At 40.7% G+C, this 26,438-nt stretch overlaps 1 protein-coding gene across 1 annotated transcript in view; it reads left to right on the top strand.

The window, feature by feature from the left end:
- Positions 1 to 26,438, top strand: part of GRIK2 (glutamate ionotropic receptor kainate type subunit 2) — a 1,557,632-nt gene that overhangs the window by 1,267,611 nt on the left and 263,583 nt on the right. Inside the window, exon 14 of the mRNA XM_078648357.1 lies at positions 18,300 to 18,525. Within this exon, the coding sequence (XP_078504483.1) occupies positions 18,300 to 18,525 (226 nt within the window). The remainder of the gene's footprint in view (positions 1 to 18,299; positions 18,526 to 26,438) is intronic.

Here is a 26,438-nt window from a genome sequence, read left to right as displayed (position 1 = left end):
AGGAGCAGCGCCCTGCCATGATTACACTTCAAGGGACACTGCCTGCAGCACACACAATGAAACCTGACAGGAAACAACTTTTACTATGCAGTCATTGCAATAAGTGGTGGGCACCCCAGGACATGGCAGTAGCCGGCCCTGGGGGGGAGGGGCAGTTCCTATATACATATGTGTCTCTAGGAGGGAGGCAGCACAGCCCCTTTAGTTTTATATGCATTGGCTAGCCCTGGGGAGGTGGTGGTCCCCGGAGCTGTATATGGCCTGGTAGCGGGGACGCGCGCCCCCCCTGCTTTATTTTAAAAACACCTGTCTCCTCTTCTGCGCTCCCTTCCCCATTCGGCTAACCTGTGATCCAGGTGTAATGTAAGGTTCACCAAGTCAGTACAAGTAGTGGGTTGAGGGTCTATCTGGGCTAACACGTCCTTTATGTCATTTCACAATCCTTGATAGTAGAGTGACATGCGCTTCTCCTCAGGCCATGCGGTTTCAGCTACCAACCGATTAAACTTTGTCAAATACGTAATCAGATCCTGCCTTCCTTGTTTCATCTCCAACAGTTCTCTGTCTGCGCTGAACATGGTAGCATGTCTATCAAACACTCTTTCAAATTCCCTACGAAAAGCATTCCAATCCGATAGCAGTGGATCATCATGCTGCACCAGAGAGACTGCCCAAGTGGGTGCGTCACCCGTCAAATGAGACCGCAAACACCACTCTTGAGTGTTTTTTGGGGAAAGAAGCAAGTTTACACGAAAAGTGCAACATGATCTGTGTGAAGAAGGTTTGGATCCTTGAAGGATCCCCTGTATATATTTCAGGGCTTGCCAAAGGAATTGGGGGAGGGACATGAACTTGAATCTGTGAGGTAGAAGCGTCAAATGGGGTTCTAGCTTGTCTATCAATCCTTTCTCTAAGAGCTGCTGTCTTCACTCTAGATGCTACCAATTCCTGCTGAACAGTTGCTAATGCCTCATAACCTCGTCCAGAGTAGCCATCCCTGTGAATTGCCCGGACTGGGAGGAGTAGTAAACGTGGGTGCATAATTCTGTTGCGTCCACAGGAACTCCTTTAGAATCCGGAAGATGCTCAAAGGGGTCCACCTCTCGAAACCCTCAACTCTAACATATATTGCACAGAGTATTGTGGTGATCAAGGGAGGGAAAGGAATTAGCGGAGGAACAGCATGGAACGGGATACCAGAAAACATAAAACACAATGATTAATACAGTACAAAACACTAACTACTCTCATATGATCTCACTAAACGGTCTAATATCTGCAACCAAGCTCCACTGGCCGCTGTGTTCCTCCATCCAACTCCCTACTCAGTGATGATACTTCTCACACTGATTGAGGTGGTACCTATAACATAGAACACATTTGTTAATGCCTCACACAGCTCCCCCCTCCTTTCTCTCATAAGGTTGCCTTTTCTTAATCATACATACCCTAGAGTTTGTCATTCCTTAATTAATATTTCCCAAGAGGCAAAAGCAAAGAACAAGAATAAAGAGACTGCAGGCAATGAGGGAGGAAAAGCAGAGCATGAGCTTTAGTTCTGGTCTTTGATATGAGATGCTTCTATCAGCACTAGAATACAAAGGACAGACTTATCCTTCTCTGTCAAAGTTAAGTATTTTTCCTTTTAGCCCCCTAAAGAAAGTAATGTTCCTTTAGAATGTCCATAGAAATTTACATTGTCTTCAAGTAACACTTATCTGAAGAAAAATAACCATAAAATAACCCGATGTCTTGGATTCAAATACCGGACAAAGCAATATCCAAAAATTAGCTGTAGTAGAATTCAAACACACCACAGTACCTTTCTAAACAAGAACGCTCAGCAATAGCAAGTTGTGTTCAGCACTCATTCCTCCTCAGAGTCCGAACTCCATCAGCCATTGAAGCCAAAGATGCAGAGAACAACCAACAAAGCACAGCCGCGCCTAGTGGACGAGGTGGCTCCCGAAGCTCCGAGATGTAGACTCTAACTCCTGACTCCGGTGCGATTAACCGTGACCGTCTGCAACATCTGACCTGCTCCTTCGCTGACAACCGAAACTCCAACTGCAGCTCCTCTCATGGGCTTAGACTTTAGAAGGTAAACTCTTCAGCGAGATGACCCTGGTCCCAGTATCCAGCCCACAATCTATCACGGCTGGCCTGAACTTGTGACTTTATCCTGGTCCAGCGCGACCAGATAACTGCGAATGGCGCTTTGTGCTTTCTGGTGTTATTTTTTCCTGAAACTTTAAAAATTCATAACTCCGGGTCTTCTGATTGGATTTTTGCTGTTAGGTTTAATTTTATTTATTAGACTATACTCTATTGTACTAAATTGGTTTGGGATTTTTACTGTGGAGTGTATTTTATTTTATTGTTTTTTAAGTGCTTCATAAACACTTTACACATTGCCTCTAAGTTAATCCTGAGTTCTGTCGTGCCAAGCTACCAGAGGGTCAAGCACAGGTTTATTTAGTGATCTTTGTGGTTCACCCTGACAAGGATTTTGTTTATTGTTTTGATGGGGTGTTCACCCCTCTCAAAATAATAACCCAATTTCTTACAGCATGTACATACATTCAAGTAGATTTGTGTGTATCATGTATATATGTGTGTGTGTTGTATGTGTTTGTGTGAATAAGATCCATTTCTTCTCTAGTAGCACAGTAGTGTGAAAGTGCGGTTATCATTTTTGCCATGCCTTTACGTGGACACTGTGTTATAGTGTTAGCACCTAGGCACTAGTACATTGCTTTCAAATGTAGTTTTCTTCATAGTAGAATCAGCCATTTCTAAACACTCATGCTAATGAAATTTGCAAATTGTGTGTTGGTACTCTTCAGCAATGCCTCTTAAGAGTGGTATACCTGGGACATAACATTTGGGACTCTCTTGTGTTTTGGTGAGCTGTGTGTGCTCTTTACTTCAATTTTGTGATTTGTGTGTTTCTTTTTCCTGTGAGTTCAGCATGGTCTCTCCCTATATTTATTGGCTATGCTGGATGAGGGCATCACAATATGACATAGATGAAAAATAAGGCGATCCAAATTTACATTTCCAGATGAAGATCACAATAAACGTCAGTATAATATTTAGAACCAAAGCTTGAAACAGTGTTCTGATTTTCAAGTTCAATGTACTATGGGTAGTATAGTTATGGAAAAGAAGTCATCATGTGGCTAAGTGCCTCTTTAAAAGAGTAGTTCTCAGACTTTTCCTGTAATAGTGGGTAATTGAACAGTTATTCTCATTGTGGAGAACAATTTGTTCAAAAACTCCATGTCCCTGTATAATGAGCAGAATGTGCTGCGGCAAACAAGTGGGAACAAAGGAAATATGGGGAATTTCGATTCAATAACTTCAATTCAGCCTGTTATCTGTCATTCAGTACTAGAAAACGTGGAATAGGGCAGCAATATTTACCCCGGACTGAAACCGCAAGAGGCACTAACAGATTAACAGCTAGATTCATCATTGAAAAATCGGCTCGCAAAGGGCCAGATTCTGAGAATCTGGCCCTTTGCGAGCGCAATTTTTGCATTTGGGATTCATCATCCCAAATGCAAAAATCGCTATTATAGAAATCGCAATTTTGCGAGGAATTGCATTTAAGGATTCTCTATTTGAGATTCCTTAACTGCAATTCATGAAACATTTAAAAATTGCGAATTCTCAATTTTGGGCCGCTATTTACCGTGAAGTCAAACCTCGTGGTAAATAGCGGAAACTTAGAAAAATGCACTTAAGTGCATTTTTCTTAGTTGTATGTTACACACTCACATGTCCTTGGGACATGTGTGTACGTAACACTAGCGTCCAATATAAATATAACATAACATAATAGCGATTCGCACATTGATATGTCTTCCCATTCATTCCTATGGGCCTTTAGGCCCATAGGAATGAATGGGGAGTTATTCCTTATTTGCGATTAGCAATTAGCTAATCGCAAATAAGGAAGCTGTAGGAATCGCAAAATAAATTGTGATTTGTACATGATTCCCGTTTTGCGAGTCTGTAATAGCAATTCCTTAATAATCGCTATTACAGACTCGCAAAACGGGACTTTGATGAATCTAGGGGATTGACCTTTACTGCCCAGGAAATCTGTACGCCGCAGAATGTGACTTTAGCATAGGGAAAACAAAAGTAGTGGGTTCTATGTTTCTCTCATTTAATCTTGTGTCTCATAATTGTTTGAGATAATAGTTACAATTCCATAATGTGATCAAAGGCTATCATTTTTTTGCATTCAAAAAAATTCCTTTGAACAAATTGTTAGGCGATACTATGCATTTAATAGTGGATTTATTGAGAACATTCCTTTTGTAATGAATTTTAATAAATACATCAGCTGCTACATGGTAGAGTAACTAAGGGTTAGCCAAAATAAGTGTATAGTATGACTGAATTTGAGAAAAAAAAACTTATCTATGTAAGTGAGGGCAATGAGTTGCAAGGTGAAATTAGAATGGTCTTATAATTCGATGCCTGCTGGAGTAGTGAGGTTTTAGAAGAATTATGTAATTATTTGAATTTTTCCAGTTCTGAAAAACAAGTAAAAATCCAAGAGTTTATTTCAGCTGGCAAACCGAATGAATAGAACATTTCAAGTGCAAGAAGTAAAAGAAAAGTATGATTAGTTACCTTTGAGCAAAGTAGCGGGTACAGTTCGCTTCTATTTTTATCATCATACCTGCCTAAGGAAACATCTCCTTTTCTGGCTGTTGAATTTACTGTGGAGACCTTCAGGGGGCGACTGACATGAAGAACATGATCTGTCGCATTATCACTTATTGTTAATAAACATGCACGCCATGATATTTAGAATTTAAATTTATAATTGTCCCCAAAGGATCTAAAATTTTAAGGAAATGACAGCACCCAGTAATAAACAAGGCAAATATAATGTGCACGTTTAACAAATGTATTTACCTTCGCAGGCTGATTACAGATGGATTATAGGGGCATACAGGCTTTGTTATTATTGTATCATAAAGGTATCTCATTAAATGACATTTACATTTGAAAGCATACTTTTAAAGAATGGTAATTATATCCGAGAGAGTCAGTATTCCATGTAACAAAACCAAGGAGCAGACTTCATTGTAAGAGGCATATTTACCAAGCATTTGCGCCAACTTTGTGCTATGCAATGGGGCACAAGGGTGACACAACTACTGAGTAAGGTTTATCAAGCCGGTCAAGGCCACCTTGCGCGGCTTCATAAATCTAGAGTAATGCAACACAGAACAAAGGGAGGCATTCCATGGGTGGACCGTGGGTATTGCCACGCATCCATCCATGGATTTCGGCACATTTCCCAGTTTTACCATCACTGGTAGACCTGTGAATGCGTCAAAATGCTACCCTTCCACAGGTGAGGCGTAGGAAGGAGAAATATTTTTTCTTTCTCCTTGTTACTTCCTCTTTCTATGTGTGCTGCATTCTGCAGAACACATAGAAAGAGAAAATTGCCTCTGAGGCAGGGGCGGCACATCCGTTTTATTTTTCAGCAGCTGCCTCAGCCAGTGTGTGTAGGGATGGGTGGGGTTGGGCCGTGGGAGGGAGGAGTAGGAGTAGGAGTGGAGTGCACTCACTAAGTGCACATGTGTGTTTGACTCGCCATCTCATGCCAGCCAAACACACATGCGCACTTAGGTTTCTCCAACCCGGCTCTATTGAATGGAAGGGTTAGAGAAAAAGAACAGACTCCATGCGCCTGAGCGAGCGTCTGTTCAGCCCGCTCAGGCCAATCCCTGCACTGCTCTCATAGCATGAGAGCAGCGCAGGCATTTCACAGGGAGTCTGTGATCCTGTCTGCTGGAACCAGGAAGAAAAATGTGACGAGGCACAACGTGGGAGGCGGGCGGCAGCTTCAGGTAAGTCTTCTGTTTATTTAAATTATTAAACTACCCCGGCGCTCCCCCTCCCGCACACCCCCTGGACTCACTCCACCCGTCTCACCACTTTTTGTATGTGGTGGCTGCCATTGCTTTGAGGATTGTTTTTGTGCAGGAAGGTGTCTCTTCCTGCAGAAAAAGAATGCTCCTTACAACGCAAGCACTTTTGCACCTTGCACCTGCCTTGGCGCTAGACAGCACATTGTGCACCACTGCAGGGAAAAGACAGGAATGCACCACATCATGTTTAATATGGCTCATTTCTGCCCTTTCTCTATCACGCAGCGCCGCAAGGCATCTTGCCGCCCTGCCTGATTAAAAAAATAATTGTGCCCTTAAGTTTGGTGGAGACACGAGAGACCATAGAAACCTTTGTTTATTGAATTTTCTTTATAAACAATTGTTTTTATTGGTAAAATATGTAGAAGTAAGCATTGGAAAATTCAAGGTATTTAAAAAAATGTAGGTAGAAATGCAAGTAGTTGAAGCTCCCAAGGAAACTGTTGTTTTGGAGCTTAATGAACATTTGGCATTTGCAGTCTCATTGAGAGGATGACAGTAAGAGAATATCCATTATAAAAATTACAAATGTTCCACCCACCATCCGACTCATTTTCCAACTTGTTTTTGTGAGTAACCAGATGTTGAAGCTGACACTGACTCTACCATCACGATTCCCTATTTGGTGAATCTAATAAAATGAATGTTAAAGGTCTGCCAATTTGAGGGAATCTCTGCCACTATTTCATTTGACATACTTTTAGTGTTGCTTCTATGTATAGATTAAACAACGCAAATGCAAGACTAGACCCCTGAGTAACACCACAGGTGATTCATCTCCTGCTCAACTCTTCCAAAACGGAATTCTTGCTCATCTCCCCGCCGAACCCCACCCCCAAGATCGATCTATGGTTACCTCACCTCACGACTCTCAATTGCACTCTGATCATCATAGATTCAGCCAAATCGCTTGGAGTCACAGTGGACAAGCACCTGAGTATGAAGGCTCATATCAGCAACGTTTGTAAGGGAGCAAACCACCTGATGAGGACACTCAGAATGATCAAACCCTTCTTGCCACAAAAGGATTTCAAGCAGGTGGTACAAGCACTTGTCTTATCAAGATTAGACTATGGCAGTGCAACTCTCTGTGGCCTTCCTAAATACGCCTTGGCTCCACTTAGGGCCTCGCTGAACTCTGCAGCAAGACTGATTACAGGCTCCAAACGAAACAAGCACATCTCCCCAGTCCTTAAATCTCTCAACTGGGTAAGATTGCAATCCTGACGCACAAAGCCCTGCACTTCAATACTCCCGCAAAAACTTGAATTATCCTGTGTGGAGAGGGCTTCCAGAATTGCTTCTACTCTCCTCTTGAAACCTATCATCTTTAGCAAAAAGAGATCTTGTCACCGAGCCTTCTCTGGTGCTGCCACTAAAATATGGAACCTTCTTCCTCCGGATGTACGCAGATTCGCCTCCTTGACAGCATTCAAACTGGAAGCCAAGAAATTCCTAATGAGCAAATTCCTACAATAAGGGGCTTTGATACTCATAAGGTGGCTATCTCTTGGCTCCTAGCTCCACAGCACAACTAACAGTCACGGTCCATATCGTCTGCTTAATACTGTTCCTTTTATGTGTTCCATTGTTTACTGTTTATCATTCTGTTTTTTTCCCCCTCACAATTGCTTTGTATATTTTATTTTGTCTTCTCCACCAACGTATTGTAAAGCGCTCTGATATCGTTCGGGATCTTGTTCGCGCTATATAAAACTTATAAATAAGTGAAAATAAATAAATAAATAACCCTATATTATGTAAATCCTATTCCATGCTTCGTTTTCTTCCTTCCTCTAACTCACACTCAACTATCTCTCCCTACTCATTTACTTGTTGTTCTTTTCCTTTCTACATTTTAAGTGGTAATGGGTTACTGAGTGAGGATATTTATTTCAAGAAAAACTGTGATATAGGCCTGATTGTAGAGTAAAGAGCAATGGATCTTACCAGACCAACAAGATGTATTTAGAGAATTACTCTTCTCTGAGCAGAGAGACATTTGCACTAATAATCCTGAGGATGTTTCTACCCTTTAGGTAATTCTGATCTCCTCTTCATCAAACTTCCTCATTGACATGACTGCAAAGGCACCTAATTGGGTTTCAGGAAGCTAATAAAAACCTGGCTTTTCAACCAATGAGCAGCACACCACTGGACCACCGCCTCTTCCGTCCATAGCGCTGAGATACCCACGGGTATTTGCTTGCTCTATACATTGCTTAAATAAATAAAACATGGACAATTCTTGGGGCTCCTTTCATCACAAATTCAACCTCATAAATATCGCGATGGGGCAACGTGCACACTTTTAGTCCAATCGTCCTTTTGGCTGTGTATTCTTTCACTCAGTTGTTACAGTCTCACATGGCGTGGCACACAATAATGCGAAGCAACCATGAACTTCATCCTGACAGAGTGAATTCCTACCTCTTCAGTGAGGATATGCGTACACTCCAGGATAGGTATGACCTTCACTCTCCTTGCATTCTTTCTACTATCCGTGTTTCCATAGCTGCTATCCTGAATGTTTCAGTACACAGGACTCAATAACTCAAGGAAGGGGACTCTGTTATCCTATAGTATCAAAATGTGTATAATAGATAGGTAAATCTTAAGAATTTCTCTCCCATTGATGTCTCACATCTTGCCAAAACTTTGCAATCTCTTGACAACTAGATGATCACCTACCACTTAAAGCTCAATCCTAGAAAAACTGTGTTTCTTCTTGTTGGTGTCTACCAGTTCATTCCTAAATTGATTGACTTTGGTCCCGGAAAATAACGTTGCCATCACTGACTGTGCTAAATTTCTGGGTGTCATTTTCGATAACAAAAATCAGCACATATCAACTCAATGGCTTAGAGTGCACATTTTCCACTGAAAATGTTCAGGAAGATCACCAGTGTATCACTGAACTAGGCCAAAAGAACCTTGTCCAATCTCTTGTGTTGTTGGGGGTTGACAATGGCAACACTCTCTTAGACTTCCCAAAGTGTATTTAATCCACTGAAAGCAGATCTACATAATGCAGCAAGCTTTGTCTGTAGAAATGAAGATTTTACCGCATTGCATCGGTGCAATTAACTCTCTGATGGATTCACACTCATTCCAATACATTATTTAAGACAGCTTCCATTATACGTAAGGTTCTACAGATTTCCATCTCTTTATGATAGGATTGTACTACTGAATGTCAACATCAATAATATTGTGGCATGCTAATATTGAGGGCAGAATATCAGGAGACAAACTAATGAAAGGTAAGTACATATTGGGAAGTATAGATTTGCTATTCCTAGCTCCACATCTGCGGACCTTGAAGATATTTGCACCACATAGGCAAACTGAGTTTCTTCTTGTTGGTGTCTACCAGTTCATTCCTCCACACATATGTGTGGAGGTAGTTATGGAGAATCTAAACGTACTTACCTACTGATATCTTATTTTCAATATTTAGTCCTCGATATTCTGTCCCATTGATATTCTTGATTCAAAATTCAGGGGGCGCACCAATACTAGGCATTAAAGTTGAAAGTGCCTGGTGGGTGCAGATTGTTTCACTATACTGATAGAATGCTTCTACAAATCCTTGCTCCAGGGAATGCGCAATGTGACACTCCTTTTTGATGGACAATTTGAATAGAATTTGGAAGTCTTTTCCCAAGTCTTTCAAACCACCATTTTGCCATCTACTTTCAATACTGAGTTCAAAATTCATCTTTTCAAATGACGCTCTCAGACGAACACAAGTTAAATCTCTATTTTTAAATTCTTCCTCCTTCTCTGATTACTTCCTTTATTCACCATGAACTACTTCTGGGCTATTCATTCTCTGGCTACCTCCTCCTTACTAGTCCTTTAGCTTAATCGTCTCCTGCCTCCTTCTAAACTACTTTCCGAACTTGCCTTCTCTTATTGCTTTGTTATTATTAATTTCACATGACCATCACCTTTCTATGATATTTTATTATTTAGTGCTAAGCTCCTGGATACCCTCATGAGTGATAGGTGAGCTGTAAAAATAAGCATAAAAAACCATAAGATAACATAACTGTCCTTTAAGCTAATATCCTTTATATGTGACTCTTTACTAAGTCTTTTTTGATATTCTATCTGATTAACTTTTTGCAAATGTGCATTGTTACTTTCACAGGACCATAACCTTATCAGATCTTTGATCATTAAGCACTAAGCTCCTGGATACCCACATGGGTGATTAGTGCACTATAAAAAACAGCATTACATAACTTAAGATATCATATAATAACATAACTGTCCTCTTAGCTCATATCCTTTATATGGGAGTTGCTACTGATTCTTTTTTGATGTTCTATTTGATTAATTATTTGCAAATGTGTATTGTTACTTATTGCTGTTACATGTAGTTCTCATAATTGCACACTTTGTAGTATGCTTTTCCATCTGGTGTTTTTGGGACTGGATCCAGTGTACCCAATGTAGGGGTTGGAGTAGGTTGACCATACTGATTCACAATGTTCCTCCAATACTCAAACAATTAAATGAAAGTAGCCTCACTCAATAATAGTTTTCATTTTTGAGACCCGTCAGCCCCAAACCTCTTAAGCTCCAATTTTTTTAAAACAGATAACACCTGAATTGTTCTAGGAGTCTTTTCAGGAGCCTGTTTTCCACGGCCATGAAGAAAATATTTAGAGGCAGACACTGATGCTGGGCAGTCCCAGTAGATCTCATTGCATTCTCCCCATCAGACGAAGCAGATAATCATCTTCTTCAGGTAAAGTAGATGTCTTTCCTTCCTCTGTATCTGTGTAAGCATGATGTGAGGGACCATTTGGCTCAGTATGGACTTCTAAAGGGTTCAGTCTAGCATTAAACACCAGCTCACCCAACGCCCCAACCAACTACCGCTGTTGTCCCTTTGGATAACACAGTTACTCTCTTTAGAGACTTAACTCTGGAAGAGAAGATAAAACAATCAGTTAAAGCTTGCTCTACAAGATGGGTATTGGTTTGGAAGTCAGACTATGACGGAGTAGAAAAACATACAACAACGTTAGTGTATACTCAGAATGTTTATTAATAATTGATCTATGCTTTCATGATCAAAATGTAGGGCACATAGAAATTCAGCTCTAGGGCCAGATATGTAATAGCTAGATTTTTCTATAGCACCTCTATGGAGAAGCACACCAGTTAAAGCTGAAGTTACCCTATAAGACCACGGTTGTGTAAAGATGGCTGTCCTTGGTTCCTTTACCACATCTTTCTTAATACTATCCAACCTACTAAGCAAAGAAGTGAGATAGAAAACTGCAATTCATCAAGTTAACTATAAACCATCTGCTCATCATCTCGATTTCCCAGCTGCCCTAAGTCTCAAGTCAAAACAAAGTAGTGGATATGTGCCGGGCTGCTCAAAATCTGCTAATAATGGTCAAAAAGGTCACACTTGTTTTAAAAATTCAAAACTACCAAGCAAAGATTCAGAATGCTGTGAACCGCTTGCTCCTGAACATTCCTAAATGAGCCTTGATATCCTCACAAGCGTATCTCTGTTAAATGTTTGTTGTTTACATTTTGTGCCTTTTACAACAAAGACCCTGCTTGTCTTAGAAGAAGAAGAATTCAAAATGATGGGCCTGATTTAGATATCAGCAGATGGGTTACTCTGTCACAATGATGATGGACATACAGTCTGGCAAAATATAAATCCCATAGGATATTATGGGATTTTTTTTTTAGCGGACAGGATATCCATCCCTATTGTAGTAGAGCAACCGGTCCGCCGATATCTAAATCAGGTCCAATGTTTCTTCCAGATTTTCCCAGCCAAACTTGATCATAGGTTACAACGTACAGTTAAGATGAGTTTAGAATACCTAAGACTTTTTCAAAGTCATAGTTCCAATGACCTGTTAATGTGCCCCCATTGTCTGATGACTGGTAACAGCAGAGCGATACAAAAGGTTTTGTATCGCTTTGTTCGCCCTAAGTGTGGCAGGGTATGCTCAGACGTGAGTCCCTTGCTCACTTGTCCACTGGATTCAAGATAGCCTGGTTGATGAGGATTATGAATCCGAAACCGGTCCCAGGATGCTTGTTTCCGGTCCAGGGAAGACATGGCTTGGCAGTTCGGGCTGGACTGTTCCCATGAGACACAGGGTCAGACTGATTTGCATATGGCCATGTCTGAACTGGGGTGGCTGAGTGAGCTAAAGAATGGTGATGGATTAAACCCAGATCAGTTGACTGAGGGTGAGTGTTTGATTTGCTCGAACGCTCTGTCCATCATCCCCTTTTGTATCGCTTTGTTCGCCCTAAGTGGGGCAGGGTATGGTCAGACGTGAGTCCCTTGCTCACTTGGCCACTAGATTCAAGATAGCCTGGCTGATGAGGATTATGAATCCGAAACCGGTCCCAGGATGCTTGTTTCCAGTCCAGGGAAGACATGGCTTGGCAGTTCGGGCTGGACTGTTCCCATGAGGCACAGGGTCAGACTGATTTGCATTTGGCCATGTCTGAACTGGGGTGGCTGAGTGAGCTAAAGAATGGTGATGGATTAAACCCATATCAGTTGACTGGGGGTGAGTGTTTGATTTGCTCAAACGCTCCGTCCATCATCCCCTTTTGTATCGCTTTGTTCGCCCTAAGTGTGGCAGGGTATGCTCAGACGTGAGTCCCTTGCTCACTTGGCCACTGGATTCAAGATAGCCTGGCTGATGAGGATTATGAATCCGAAACTGGTCCCTGGATGCTTGTTTCCGGTCCAGGGAAGACATGGCTTGGCAGTTCGGGCTGGAATGTTCCCATGAGGCACAGGGTCAGACTGATTTGCATATGGTCATGTCTGAACTGGGGTGGCTGAGTGAGCTAAAGAATGGTGATGGATTAAACCCAGATCAGTTGACTGGGGGTGAGTGTTTGATTTGCTCAAACGCTCTGTCCATCATCCCCTTTTGTATCGCTTTGTTCGCCCTAAGTGTGGCAGGGTATGCTCAGAAGTGAGTCCCTTGCTCACTTGGCCACTGGATTCAAGATCGCCTGGCTGATGAGGATTATGAATCCGAAACCGGTCCCAGGATGCTTGTTTCCGGTCCAGGGAAGACATGGCTTGGCAGTTCGGGCTGCACTGTTCCCATGAGGCACAGGGTCAGACTGATTTGCATATGGCCATGTCTGAACTGGGGTGGCGGAGTGAGCTAAAGAATGGTGATGGATTAAACCCAGATCAGTTGAATGGGGGTGAGTGTTTGATTTTCTCAAACGCTCCATCCATCATCCCCTTTTGTATCGCTTTGTTCGCCCTAAGTGTGGCAGGGTATGCTCAGACGTGAGTCCCTTGCTCACTTGGCCACTGGATTCAAGTTAGCCTGGCTGATGAGGATTATGAATCCGAAACCGGTCCCAGGATGCTTGTTTCCGGTCCAGGGAAGACATGGCTTGGCAGTTCGGGCTGGACTGTTCCCATGAGGCACAGGGTCAGACTGATTTGCATCTGGCCATGGCTGAACTGGGGTGGCTGAGTGAGCTAAAGAATGGTGATAGATTAAACCCAGATCAGTTGACTGGGGGTGAGTGTTTGATTTGCTCAAATGCTCCGTCCATCATCCCCTTTTGTATCGCTTTGTTCGCCCTAAGCGTGGCAGGGTATGCTCAGACGTGAGTCCCTTGCTCACTTGGCCACTGGATTCAAGATAGCCTGGCTGAGGAGGATTATGAATCCGAAACCGGTCCCAGGATGCTTGTTTCCGGTCCAGGGAAGACATGGCTTGGCAGTTCGGGCTTGACTGTTCCCATGAGGCACAGGGTCAGACTGATTTGCATATGGCCATGTCTGAACTGGGGTGGCTGAGTGAGCTAAAGAATGGTGATAGATTAAACTCAGATCAGTTGACTGGGGTGAGTGTTTGATTTGCTCAAACGCTCCGTCCATCATCCCCTTTTGTATCCCCTTGGTAACAGCAGAGGCATTGAAATCCGTTTAAGAGGATGGTTGAAATTGTTCAAAGTAGACTGCATAGTCAAAACAGAGGCTATGAGGTTGCAGGATCTGGGATGCTGCAATCAAAGTGGGTCCTCAAGGGATATCAAGATTTAAGGGCCTACACCTATGAATGCCTTTTGCAATCAACATTTTTAAGTTTGGTGCACCCATGAGACCTGGGCAATTCTCTGAATCTAATAGCCTGCAGTAGCTGTCATGGAATAAGCCTTTCAGAAATATCTGGAGCTTACTTGGGTTCAGAATCACAGTAGCCATCATCATTTGATGAGACAATACTCTAAAGAAAAAAGGGTACATACTTCATATCATAAGTGATATGACCCCCCTCCCCACAAACTCAGTGGCCATATTCGGATCATCCTAGCAATGTATGCTTAACACACCTCTCAGCCTCTACCAAAGAAGATGTTTTCACTTCTGTTCTGGCCAACTAGGCTACAAGATATTCATAGGTGCTTACTTCACTGAGACTACCTCCATATGTTTCCACTACTGGAACTGATTTCTTATGCTTGTGTCAGGAGTAGCTCCCCTTAACACCTTGGGGATTACTGCTACTTCTTTTTCATGGTCATTCTTGACACTGCTACACTATTTCCCACCATGAGTTAAAGTTTAAAGCATTAGCAATGGGAGCTCACATAAGATAGCTCTCTAACCTGGAGCACCAGAGTTTCTTCTGTAGTCCTGGTGGCTCAAGGGTGGCAGTTTGCAACTAAAACTCAAGATACCCTGGTGGGAAGTTGAAAGCAATCAAGTCAGTTAGCAGGTTAAAAATCAGAATCCCAGCTAAATGAAGAAGAGAGTACATTTGTGGTGCCTTTCATCTGGGCCATTCATAAAATGGAAGAAAAGTGACCATCAACTATGTGACAAGAAAATATAGGTTCCCATGTAAACAATTATTTAGTTATGAATCAACAGAAGAGTGACTAAAAAAAGGTAGAGAGATAGTTAATAGCTGCCGCCAAGCAAGAAAAATTGTTTCAAACAGAGAGCAGTCAAACAGTTAGGGTTGCATACAAAGTGCCACAAGAAAAACCCTCAGGCACCAACAAGATAGTCGGTTGCCATTTGTCTTCATTGTTTTTTTTTTAGAAAGTAGTGATAGAAAAGTTAAAAGAAGTATGGACTACTCCCCAAATTATTTTATTAAGGGGGTAGCTCTAACTTCATTAAAATTCTTGGTAAGAAGAAAGTGGACGGAAAAGTGGTTATATTAGTTTGAACCACCCAGTCCTAAACATAAAACAACAATATAGGTCGACATGTTTCTGCTACAAGGAGCCTAAACTCAGCTCAGCTGGAACTTCCCGAAAATGGCCGCGGACCTGGCAACAAGCAGGTTTATATGCGGGGAGTCGCCGGGAGTCAGGTGCCCGAGCGTGAAGATTTTCCTCCGGCCGCGAGCCCATGCGGTGCTGTAAAATCGACACGCATATCCAAATCCCTCACTCGTAGGAGGAGAAACACTAGGAAGTTCCAGTGTCTCGATTACACATAAGGTCGTAATCCTTCCCTTTTATAATAATTTTTTCTACATCATGTGGTAGTGAATCCTTAGCGTGCTTCACCCACACGTTGTAGTTATGTATGGTCCTGATGAACGCTGAGCTGAGTTTAGGCTCCTTGTAGCAGAAACATGTCAACCTATATTGTTGTTTTATGTTTAGGACTGGGTGGTTCAAACTAACATAACCACTTTTCCGTCCACTTTCCTCTTACCAAGAATTTTAATGAAGTTAGAGCTACCCCCTTAATAAAATAATTTGGGGAGTAGTCCATACTTCTTTTAACTTTTCTATCAATACTTTCTAAAAAAAAACAATGAAGACAAATGGCAACCGACTATCTTGTTGGTGCCTGAGGGTTTTTCTTGTGGCACTTTGTATGCAACCCTAACTGTTTGACTGCTCTCTGTTTGAAACAATTTTTCTTGCTTGGCGGCAGCTATTAACTATCTCTCTACCTTTTTTTAGTCACTCTTCTGTTGATTCATAACTATTACTCATAAGGGGTACAAGAGTGGCCTCACAAGCCCTTTCTCTCCTGTTGATTATATATATCCCATGTAAACAACTCTAATCCACTGAGTGGGTTAATTACTGTGCAGTGCTCATTGCAGAGCCCAAAATGGGAGCTCAAAGATGTTCACCAGAAGTAGAATAAACCCAACCAAATCAGGCAGCTATCTTCAGATAGTTATCAGAGATTTGGTCAGACAGCCAAACTGTTTTTGGTCAACCTTTTGTGTTCATCCCCATGCATGGATTGAATGTATTTTGCAAACTGAAACGAGAGATGTGGATTCTGAGATGAGATTTGTGGATTCTGAGGTGAATCTCTAAGTTCAGGGAATCAAAGCTATCAATATTTATTTATTCATGTGCAGTATGAACGGTGTCCCCAGTGACTTATAATCAGGCGATACCAGAGTTAAACGGAACCAAGATAAATAGGCAACACGACCCTATTTACTGTACCTACAGTTATGCCCTTAGTAAACAGTCTATCCTGCCCACAGACTAAGGTTCAATATGATCAATTGACATCTGCATTGCACACTCCATATATCCTTAGATCAGCAAAGTCTGTGTTTTAATCTGAGCAGTTTTTGACCTTCCATCAGAAAAAGTATATTAACTAAGGGTCTGATTTAGGGTTTGGTGGATGGAGTAATGGTAGGGAAGGTGTCAGAGGACTTCATATCTGCCTCACTGCTTTTACTCCATCGGACAAATTTAGAAATGTCTACTGACCCAGTGGACAACTCTATACATTGGCATAAACTGCCATCATGGTAGTTCCTCTCAATGAAACAAAGGTTTGATGGAAAGCTTCATCAAACGTAACAGCCAACCGTTTTTTCAAATACAAACTCTCAAAGTGGAATGTTTTTTTTTACTCTCCCTCATTGCCAGGATATATCTGGAGGTAATAGGCGGTAAAAAAAAGCCACCGACCATCAACCCTAAATAGGACAAATAGTCAGATGGCTCACCTCCAAAAGCCCCTACTTCCCTGGGCCATTGGAGGAAGGTTTATGCCACCAAGAGTTTGACATAGAGGGTACTCCGTCTCTGTTGCCACAGGGGACCTTCTCAGCCAAACTCGAAATCAGCCCCAAAATATATACCTGTGTTGGCAGAAGCACGTGACATGTGGCATATTACCTTGCAAGCATGGGTGGTGGCAGGTGGTGTGTTTTGTCATCCTACGGCAGATACACAGAGCGTATGTAAAGGGTTTTACATACATGGTAGACAGTAATTAGGGTACCTACAAAGTCCTTATTCCAATGTTACAGCAATTCCAAATTCACCTAAACATATATTCCGAATGACAAATCCTGGAGGAATTCCTTGTTCATCATATCCCTCCTTCCGACATTTCAGTAGCTAAAAGCTGACCTAAATTCTGGGCAATTTCTGGGTACAAAACAAACAAAATGGAATGCGGGCCTTGTTAATATATTACTCAAGCTATAATGAGGGCATGTGTTTGTAACTTTTTGATTACCCAAATCCTATATGGGTTTCATGGATTTATATCCAATGTTGAATTTGTTTTTCAATGCCATCTAGAGTCAGGATACTGAAAGACAAGCTACTGTGAATTTCAATCTTTAAACTATTATGCTATGTATTTGTTTTGACAAATTATGCTAATCAACGGCTAGTTAATATACTACTCAAAACAATCACAGATCTTGAAAACTGTAGGTTACATTTAATAATAAAATTATTTGTTTGTGTATGAAGCACATACTGCACGTTTACATTTTAACGGCACTGTAAACAACAGATATTACTATTACCAAATGTATTGGTAGTTAGTTTACTGACATCAGAAGAAAGGGAAGTTGTTAGTCTTCCAACTTAGGGAGAGAAGTTCTCCCATCATGAATCTCTCACTTTACTGTAATGTAATGAAAGTTGTGAATGGAATTGTAAAATATTATGTTGAATAATAAATGAACACTCTAACATGCAATTATTCCTAAATTCTTATCAATTTCATTTATTGCCTTTTTTGGTTTCAGTTAGAGGTATGTTCAGTTATATTTGACCTTTGCCCTCTCCTTATCTGAGAAGAAAGCTAAACAAAATCAATTAATATACCCCTCCAATGCATTGCCCCCTTCTATTAAATCTAGTTAGCATTATGATATGGACCCAGAGCATAATTTCTTTGTCCAAGTAGATAGGTAGAATATAGCGAGACAGAAGAATGTCAATTCTTGTGGGGATTGTGCTTAATAAAATCATCACTAAACCTTTGGTGTTTGAGACACCTTCACTGACTGATTACATTCATATGCACATTTGTCTTCTGTATTACAGAAATCAAAAATCTCCACCTATGATAAGATGTGGGCCTTTATGAACAGCAGAAGCCAATCAGTCCTTGTCAAAAGCATCGAAGAAGGCATCCAGCGGGTTCTCACATCTGACTATGCTTTTCTAATGGAGTCAACAACCATTGAGTTTGTCACGCAGCGAAACTGTAACCTGACACAGATCGGAGGCCTTATAGATTCCAAAGGGTATGGAGTTGGAACGCCTATGGGTAGGTCATGGCAATCAATTTATCTTTGTTTATATTTCTTCTAATCTGCCAGGGGTGAATTTACTGTGGTTCCTTGTTCATAATTACAGTAATTCATAAGTGTACTGATAATTGAAATTATATCTATCTATCTATCTATCTATCTATCTATCTATCTATCTATCTATCTATCTATCTATCTATCTATCTATCTATCTATCCATCCATCTATCTATCTTTCTATCTATCTGCCTGTAACAAATACAATCCTTCTCAGGGTGAACCGCCAAAGTTACTAATTAAACTTGTGCCTTGTAGCTTGACACAAAAGCAGTCAGGCTTAACTTAGAGCCAAAGTGTAAAGTATTTATGCAGCACTCAAACAGTTATAACGTAAAAACACAACACAAAAAAAATCCCACACAAATTAAAAAAAATAGATTTAATGTTAATAAATACATTGTGACCAAAATGACAAAAATGCAGTTTGTAGAACTGGATTTATGATTTTCAACTTTAGGTCAAAATAGCTCAAAAAAAGGACAAAGTACCATTCGCAGGTATCTGATTGTGTGGTTGACCAGGTCAAAGTCACAAGGTCTGGCCAAATGCAATTGAGCATGGGTTTTGCGCTACAGGGACCATGTTCGCCTGGGTGAGGAGTGTACCTTCTCAGAGTCCATGTCCATGGTAGGCGTATTGAAAGGATCTTCATAATGGCGGGGGTTAAAAAGAGGTCATTTGCAGCACGAGGAGCAGGTCACCGCTGGAGCTTCCTGTTAGTGGTTGATGATGGTGGCCACTGCTTGGTGCAAAGAGCAGTTTGTCAATGGAGCTTCACATTGGTGGGGGATGCTGTGGTTATTGCTGGTGCATGACAGTATTCTATGATGCAAAGGAGAGGTCTTAGCTGGAGCTTCACTTACACTGTCATCATGAATGGTCGCTTCTTGGTGAGAAGAGTCCAGGCATGGTAACAAGGAGCCCAAAACATCTAGATTTTTACCTTTAGCTTGGGCTTGAGAGAGGAACAGTACACTCTGATGCCAGCCGAGGGTCCAAGACCATGGGGCACCTCTTGGGGATCAGGAGAGCAGAAGCCTGCAGCAGGGCTTATGTTGGTCAAATTGGTGGTGGTCAGCTGGGCACCTGCAGGGAGGCCTGGAAGCTTGTTGTGTCCCTGTAGCACAAACAGGAGGTCATTTGGAGTCACTTCGGGGAATCCTGGGTCCAGGCAAGGAGGGCTACCCTTCCTTCTTTAGACAGCAGGGAAGTCCTTCTTCTGAAGCTTTCACAGGTCCAGGGGTTTTCTAATGAGAGGTAGCAAGGCTGCTATATATATACTCAGCGTCAGCTTGTGGGTGGGGGATGCCTTCTTTGTATCACCCCCCCTTTCCTAGACTTGCTCCAAACTGTCTACAGTAAGAAAGGGATATGAAGATTAGGTATGGGCTGCATTTCTCAGTGACCGGGCAACCAGTCCTTAGAAATCAGGAAGGGGGTGGGCATAGACATGAGACTACCCATTAAAGCTTAGTACAACCCAAACAGGATATCTTTCTCAGGTGACAAACACCCTACCCAACACCCATGTCCCTTTTGTCCCCATGTCTGGAAGGGTTGCACATCACAGAAAGGCACATTTGGGTTAGACGTAAAAATTCTAACTTTCTAAAAGTGGCATTTTCAAAATCGTAACTTAAAAGATGAGTTTACCATTAAAGAGTATTTTAAATTATAATTAATTTTAGTGGAAGGTGCATTTTTGTATCTGCTCCTAAACTGAATTTGTCACTATGTAAGAGATAGCCTTACTGCAGGTGAAAAACAAATTTAGGAGTTTTTTACTATCATGACATGTAAATCTTAAATAAACATGCCCTACTTTATAAAAAAACATGCACCTTGCACTATGGGTGATGTAGGTGTACCTTAGTTGTGACCTAGACGGATTAAAGGAAAGAAGGTTCAAGCATGGCAAAAGGTTTACTTTGCCAGATCGAAATGGCAGAATAAAACCCAGTCAATCAGATTCTAAGTCCAGATTAAAATCTTGGTTCTATTCCGGTAAATGACTAAACTATCGACACAGAGAATCAACGTTTAACTAGGAATATTTCGAACAACACTGGACAGATTTACAACAAACTACGGAAGGCTCTAAAGGCAATGCCTTCTGACTGTATGCTATATTTAGTACAGGTGCATTCAATGTATTTTTATTTACCTTTTGGCAAGTATCTCCTATGTGCGTTTCAATGGAAATACACATTTTACAATCTCCTTTATACTGTCCTTCACCCGAACAAACATTACAAAAACATTCAAGTTCACAATTATGTGTATGCATATATTGTTCTGCAAACTTTAATGTAGATTCATGGACATTATTATTAGCATTCCCACAACCATACATCATCTATGGATGGATTTGTTTGCAGACCTGTTTATCAGTATTTCCTAATGTACATAACATTCTAGGAGACTTATGGCCTTATTTATATCTAGATGGATGGGTTAATCCTTCACAACGGTGACGGATATCCCATCCGTCGAAATATAAATCCCATTATATCCTATTGGATTTATATTTAGCTGGACAGGATATCCGTCACGGTTGTGATGGAGTAAGCCATCCGCCAAGAACTAAATCAGGCCCTTAGGGTCCAATAATTTAAATACTGCAAAATGAAGAACAAATTACATGCAATTTGCTCCTGACTTCTAATCCTCATATCCCCATTTGTGGCCCAATGAAATGTGGGTCCTAGACAACATTTTATTTTCAAGTTCCTGGTTTCCTCCATTGACTTAAGCCATGGGATCAGGTTTTGGAAATATTTTGTGTTAGTCTACAATTGACCCAGTGGTCCTGATTTTTAGAGCTATTTCTATGTGTGAGTTATATTTCCTTTTTCAAATAGTCTTATTTGCAATTTATTAATCCATAAGAGTAGATATTGCAATTGCAACTAAATCTATGAGAAGAAATTTAGATTCAGTGGACGATGAGTAGGCATTACTGGCTGGAAATGCCCACAGTATCTGTGAACATACACAAATATTTACATTTGTAGGTATTTGCAAACTGGTCTCTGAACTCCTTCCACCCTAGAAAAGGTGCTGCCCAGTCTTGTCACGGGAAGGAGTGAATCTTTTTCCAGTGTGGGAAGGGGAAGAGTTCCACCCCTAAATATGTGGCCAAGTAGGAGAAGCAATTTGCCCATGTGGAGAAACTAGTTCACTGTAGAGTAGAAAAAGAATAATTAGTACTTATGCTTCCAGTGTTCTCATGTGAAAATATACCTGTGCTTATTTTTGCACGAGAAAATGGAATTTACAACTATGTTCCTGGTGTGCGCCTGGAAACCTTTGACTGAAAAAGATTTTCTTTCATTACCTGGAAAATAGTTGCGAATTCCAAGTCTGCTTTTATCTGATTCCCTTAATGATGCCCTGTATGCAGTGTTGGACTGGTGTATTGGGCACTCTGATCCTGCCACATGGGTCAGCTTGAAAAGATCAGTTTGTTGGCTGTTTTATTTTCAACCCGAGAGCCATGACAGGACAAAAAAAAAAGATTGGCCCGCACACTGGCACTTTCAAACAAACCCATATGGCAGTGCCAGATTGCCCAACAGGCGAATCTGCCTGCATATTTTTAAAAGAAAAAGTCAACAATATGCAATCAATTTTGAGACAGGCATTTACCTAAATTGCATTGTTGTGACCAATGTATTATGTGCCATCAAGTTGCTTATATTGGCAGTGGACTTTAATGATTTAGGAAATCAATACTGGCTTTGATGAAAGCATGTAATAAATCATTCCATATTACCTATGTTTCTCATTTGCCACAATTTCGCGAGATGTTGCTGATTTTGTATTTCTAATAGTCATGAAAGTCTTTGATCTAACAAGTCGTAAAGTATACAGAAGGTGTGTCATGGAAGGTATGAGTATGGAAATAAGTTTTGTGCTGGTCATGTGGCACCTTTGTTGGTGCTCTGTGTGGATTTGCTCTTATGTTTAACAGCTATCATTCTTGGGAAAATTCGCAAACACAATATAGGTGTTAGTTTCAGTGCTCACTTTTATTTTTGTGGTTCAAAAGGTCACACTGAGAAATGCACAGATGTTGTCTATAGATGCACCACTCTCCGTGATATGGCCCAGAAAACTTTGAGTACTTTGGTCAATGCGACAAACCTCACTTTGGGTTAAGTCCTCTGAGCTGCATAAAATATCTTTCCCGCACACGGTAAATTCCCACCCCTGTTTCTGTGAATTAGAATTGGCAGGTTGTCCCCACAACAAAAATGTACTTATGAGCTAAAAGATTCTGCCAGTGCTTATCAATTTCCATTTTGAAAATTTTAGGGGCCCATTAGAATGGTGGGCGGATTGCCCCCGCCAGGCTGGACCCCCTAGTTTGGACTTCAGTTTGAGGGCATTCCTAGGTGGGTGGACTCACCTGTGCGATCTTCATCAATAATTTGCAAACAGAATTATATATCTGAAAAGCACACTAAATACATTTACATGGAAAGAAGGGGCCGATAACCTCCAACCTTAATTGGGCGCAGGATAAAGAGCCATCATAGAGAAAGAAGGAAATAATTTAATTTCGCAAATGGACATTCACACATGTGGAAATTTGTACCGGGTGTAAATTGTGCATGGAGATATTCTAAGGGTGTAATATTTCTGTAAATCTGTGCGGTTTGTAGATTTCCAGGAGTGCTACTGAAATTTTCAGAGAACACTAAGACAACTGAAAATTTACTCCACGCATAGGACTAACCTAGGGGAATATATCACCGACCTTCATTCCTTTACGTGTGATATTTGGGTCCTTGTATGACGGGGACATTTGAAGATTATTGATGAATTAATTTGGAAAGAATTTGTAACCATGGGTAATAACACTATAAATAAACATTTTATATTTTAGCAAGTTTAGCAGCGTGAATCCATGCATGTAGATTTGAAGCTATATTGCTTAACATCACCTAATTGTGTTTGAGTAAGGTGTAATTATTCATGAAAAATCTGTAGGAAATTAAATAGCCTGATCGAGGCGCATCAGGCTTATATTAACGTACTAATTTAAATGGTTTGCTACACACATCAATGAACTAGGCTTCCTATTAGCACATGGATAATGTTGGATCAAAAGTAACAGGAAGCCATTTTGATGTTGACTGGAAAAATCATACTTCTAAAGCAAATGTCCCCTGTGTATGAGGTTTATTTGCATAATATTGAGGAAGGCGCACAGAGGAGTTTCATAAGATAGCCATGTGCACACGACTTATATAGCAAACAAGCAAAGCTGAACTGCTTTCAAGAACTATTACAGGCATTAAAGAAAGTAAACGAAATAGTACTTCTAATGTAAAACTCAGACAGGAGGAGGCCCATGTGTACCCATTCAGGCTCAAACTGTTACCAAGAGGTGGCACACAGGCTCTGATAGTGTATGTCCACTGTCCTGGCCTAGCCATGCACAGACTCATTTGTCTAGATTTAAGGTTTCTCAATCGTTTTCGTGACTGATAGACATATCTGAAGAATGCAGCACTTAGCTGCAGTCACGATATAATGCTGCAGATTTAATGTACTTCTTTACAGAAATTAAGGGATAATCGCTTTTGTCGTGCAAGAACTAAAACATAATGCAATAATCGTGCACTTCTTTGAGATTCAGCAATTCTATCAAGATCAGGGCTTTGCTTCAATGTTGTGAATATCACATACGCCCCTTTTCACTATTTTGTGTAAAAGAGTAATTTGGCGTGCATTTGCATCATGAGTGTTGAGTTACTCAAAAGGGAAAGTATACTCAAGCTATGTCCTTGGGTAAAGATGCTGATCATCAAGCTCCTATCTACCTATTTTTAGAATAGGAGATGAAACAGAAAGTAAAAGGAAATGTGTTGTATCCAAAAGATCACAAACAAGTGGAGTAAACATATAATTAAAGTTTATTCTTAAAATCTCAAGTACAGCACTAGATCTGTCAGAGGGTTCTTCCATCAAGCTTCAGTCTTCAACTGAAGATCAGAAGCTCAACATTCTACAAACACCTAGCAACCCAAGCACTTGGATAAAGGCAGTCTAATGGAAAACACACTACATACAAAATAACCATGAAAACATAGGATATAACAAAATGTTATTTTTATTTGGGGCAAAATACTGAGTGAACACAACCAATGTATAAGTTCAGGTTTGGGGAAACCTGCGTAGTACACAAAGTCCAAAAGTTGGGAATATGCAAACCTACACTCACCTAATAAAAACTTTACCAAACCCTAAATTACAATGCAAATCACACCTCGGGGAAAACAAGTATGACCGTTCATCGGATATTCTCGAGATTACGGTGTTTCTTCTTGAACTTCTTAAAATGAAGAACTTGAACAAATATGCAAACATTCTATTATTAACCAGATCCTTCTCATTCATTAGTTTTTCACCTATCGAACATTAAGGGGCTTATTTACAAGCCTGTTGCGCCGCTGGTATGTCTCTTTTTCCCATATTAAAAGTGACGCACCAGTGGCGCGAGGGGCTTGTAAATAAGCCCCTAAATCTGGGAAGTTTGCTGAAAGTTCTCCGCGATATAATTTCTCCTTCCACAGAGGTCTGGGCATGACAAGTCTGGATATTAGTATGAATTCTATGTTGCTCCACAAGGCAAGAGAGGGTACCCTGCCATTACTGTTTCAATTAAATTCAAGATTGAAGTAGTGATGATATATGTTCTAAGCACCTCTCTAGAGATGACAAGCAGATAAATATTGAGGATGTAATAGAAAAATATTTACCTACGCTTTTAAATATTGTTTAAAATAGGATTGTCCAAATTTGTAATTAAGTAGTGATGGTATTGGGAGTTATAATGTAGTACTTCGTGAAATTGTAAAATCAAATGTTTTTCCACTTACATCTGTGATTTATTTTGTAAGCGAGTCACGTTTTATAGTACAACTTTCCCATGGAAAGTGATTTTCTGTCTTCATCTCACAGGACATTTCACCTTTGTATTGAAACATAATGTAGATTTTCATCAGCTTGGTGTTCAGAAAACCTTTTATTAAAGACACAGAGGCTAATATTATTACATTGTCTCCTTTAGTGCCACCAAACAGAAGCTCCTTTAACAAATATAGAACACAAAACATAGGAATTCCAACACCATAAAACCGTAGAACACTGCTTCCTCTTCCTTCTTTTTGCATTCTACATAACACATAAGTGAAACATAAAATACTTAAATGTCCATAAACACGTCCAAACGTTTACATCCTTGTAAATCTTCAGCCTGCAAGAATACTCCACACAAAACATCCTTTATCTCCTTCTTTTGCTTCTATAGCTGTGATCAAGCTGAAATATAAATAACACTATTATGTTCGGGAGAGGCTCAGGCCGGGAATAATATTAGCCTCCGTGTCTTCTTAAATAAAATCCAGATTGTCGAAACACAAAGCTGATGAAAATCTACATTTTATGGCAAGACTGGATGCTAACATTATTGCACGTTCAACGTTTTCTCATCAAAATTGAAGCAGCACATTCTGCAGGATTGAAACAAACTTTTCTAAAAATTGCCTAATTCGACCAATTTGCACAATGTAAGATGTCTTGCAAAGCTCCTCCAAGGAGAAAAGCCTTAGAAGCAGACGCCCCTCTTACCGAATGTGCTCCAGACATGCATACATCCACACCTGCGCATCTCATAACCTTCTTCCCCCAACGAGCCACAGTAGGTGAAGAAACCGCTTTATAAGGTCTCTTAAACAAAATAAGCATCTGCTTTTCACCATCTGCCCTCAAGAAAGCTGTCTTCTTCTCATATTCCTTCACTCCATGCACTACACATAAATTCATATTCTCATAAAAAAAGTATAAAACTTGACACAGAA

This window comes from Lissotriton helveticus, chromosome 6 (assembly GCF_964261635.1).
Source record: "Lissotriton helveticus chromosome 6, aLisHel1.1, whole genome shotgun sequence".
NCBI lineage: Eukaryota > Metazoa > Chordata > Amphibia > Caudata > Salamandridae > Lissotriton > Lissotriton helveticus.
Note: the sequence above shows the minus strand (reverse complement) of the source record. Positions and strands in the feature narration are given on the sequence as shown.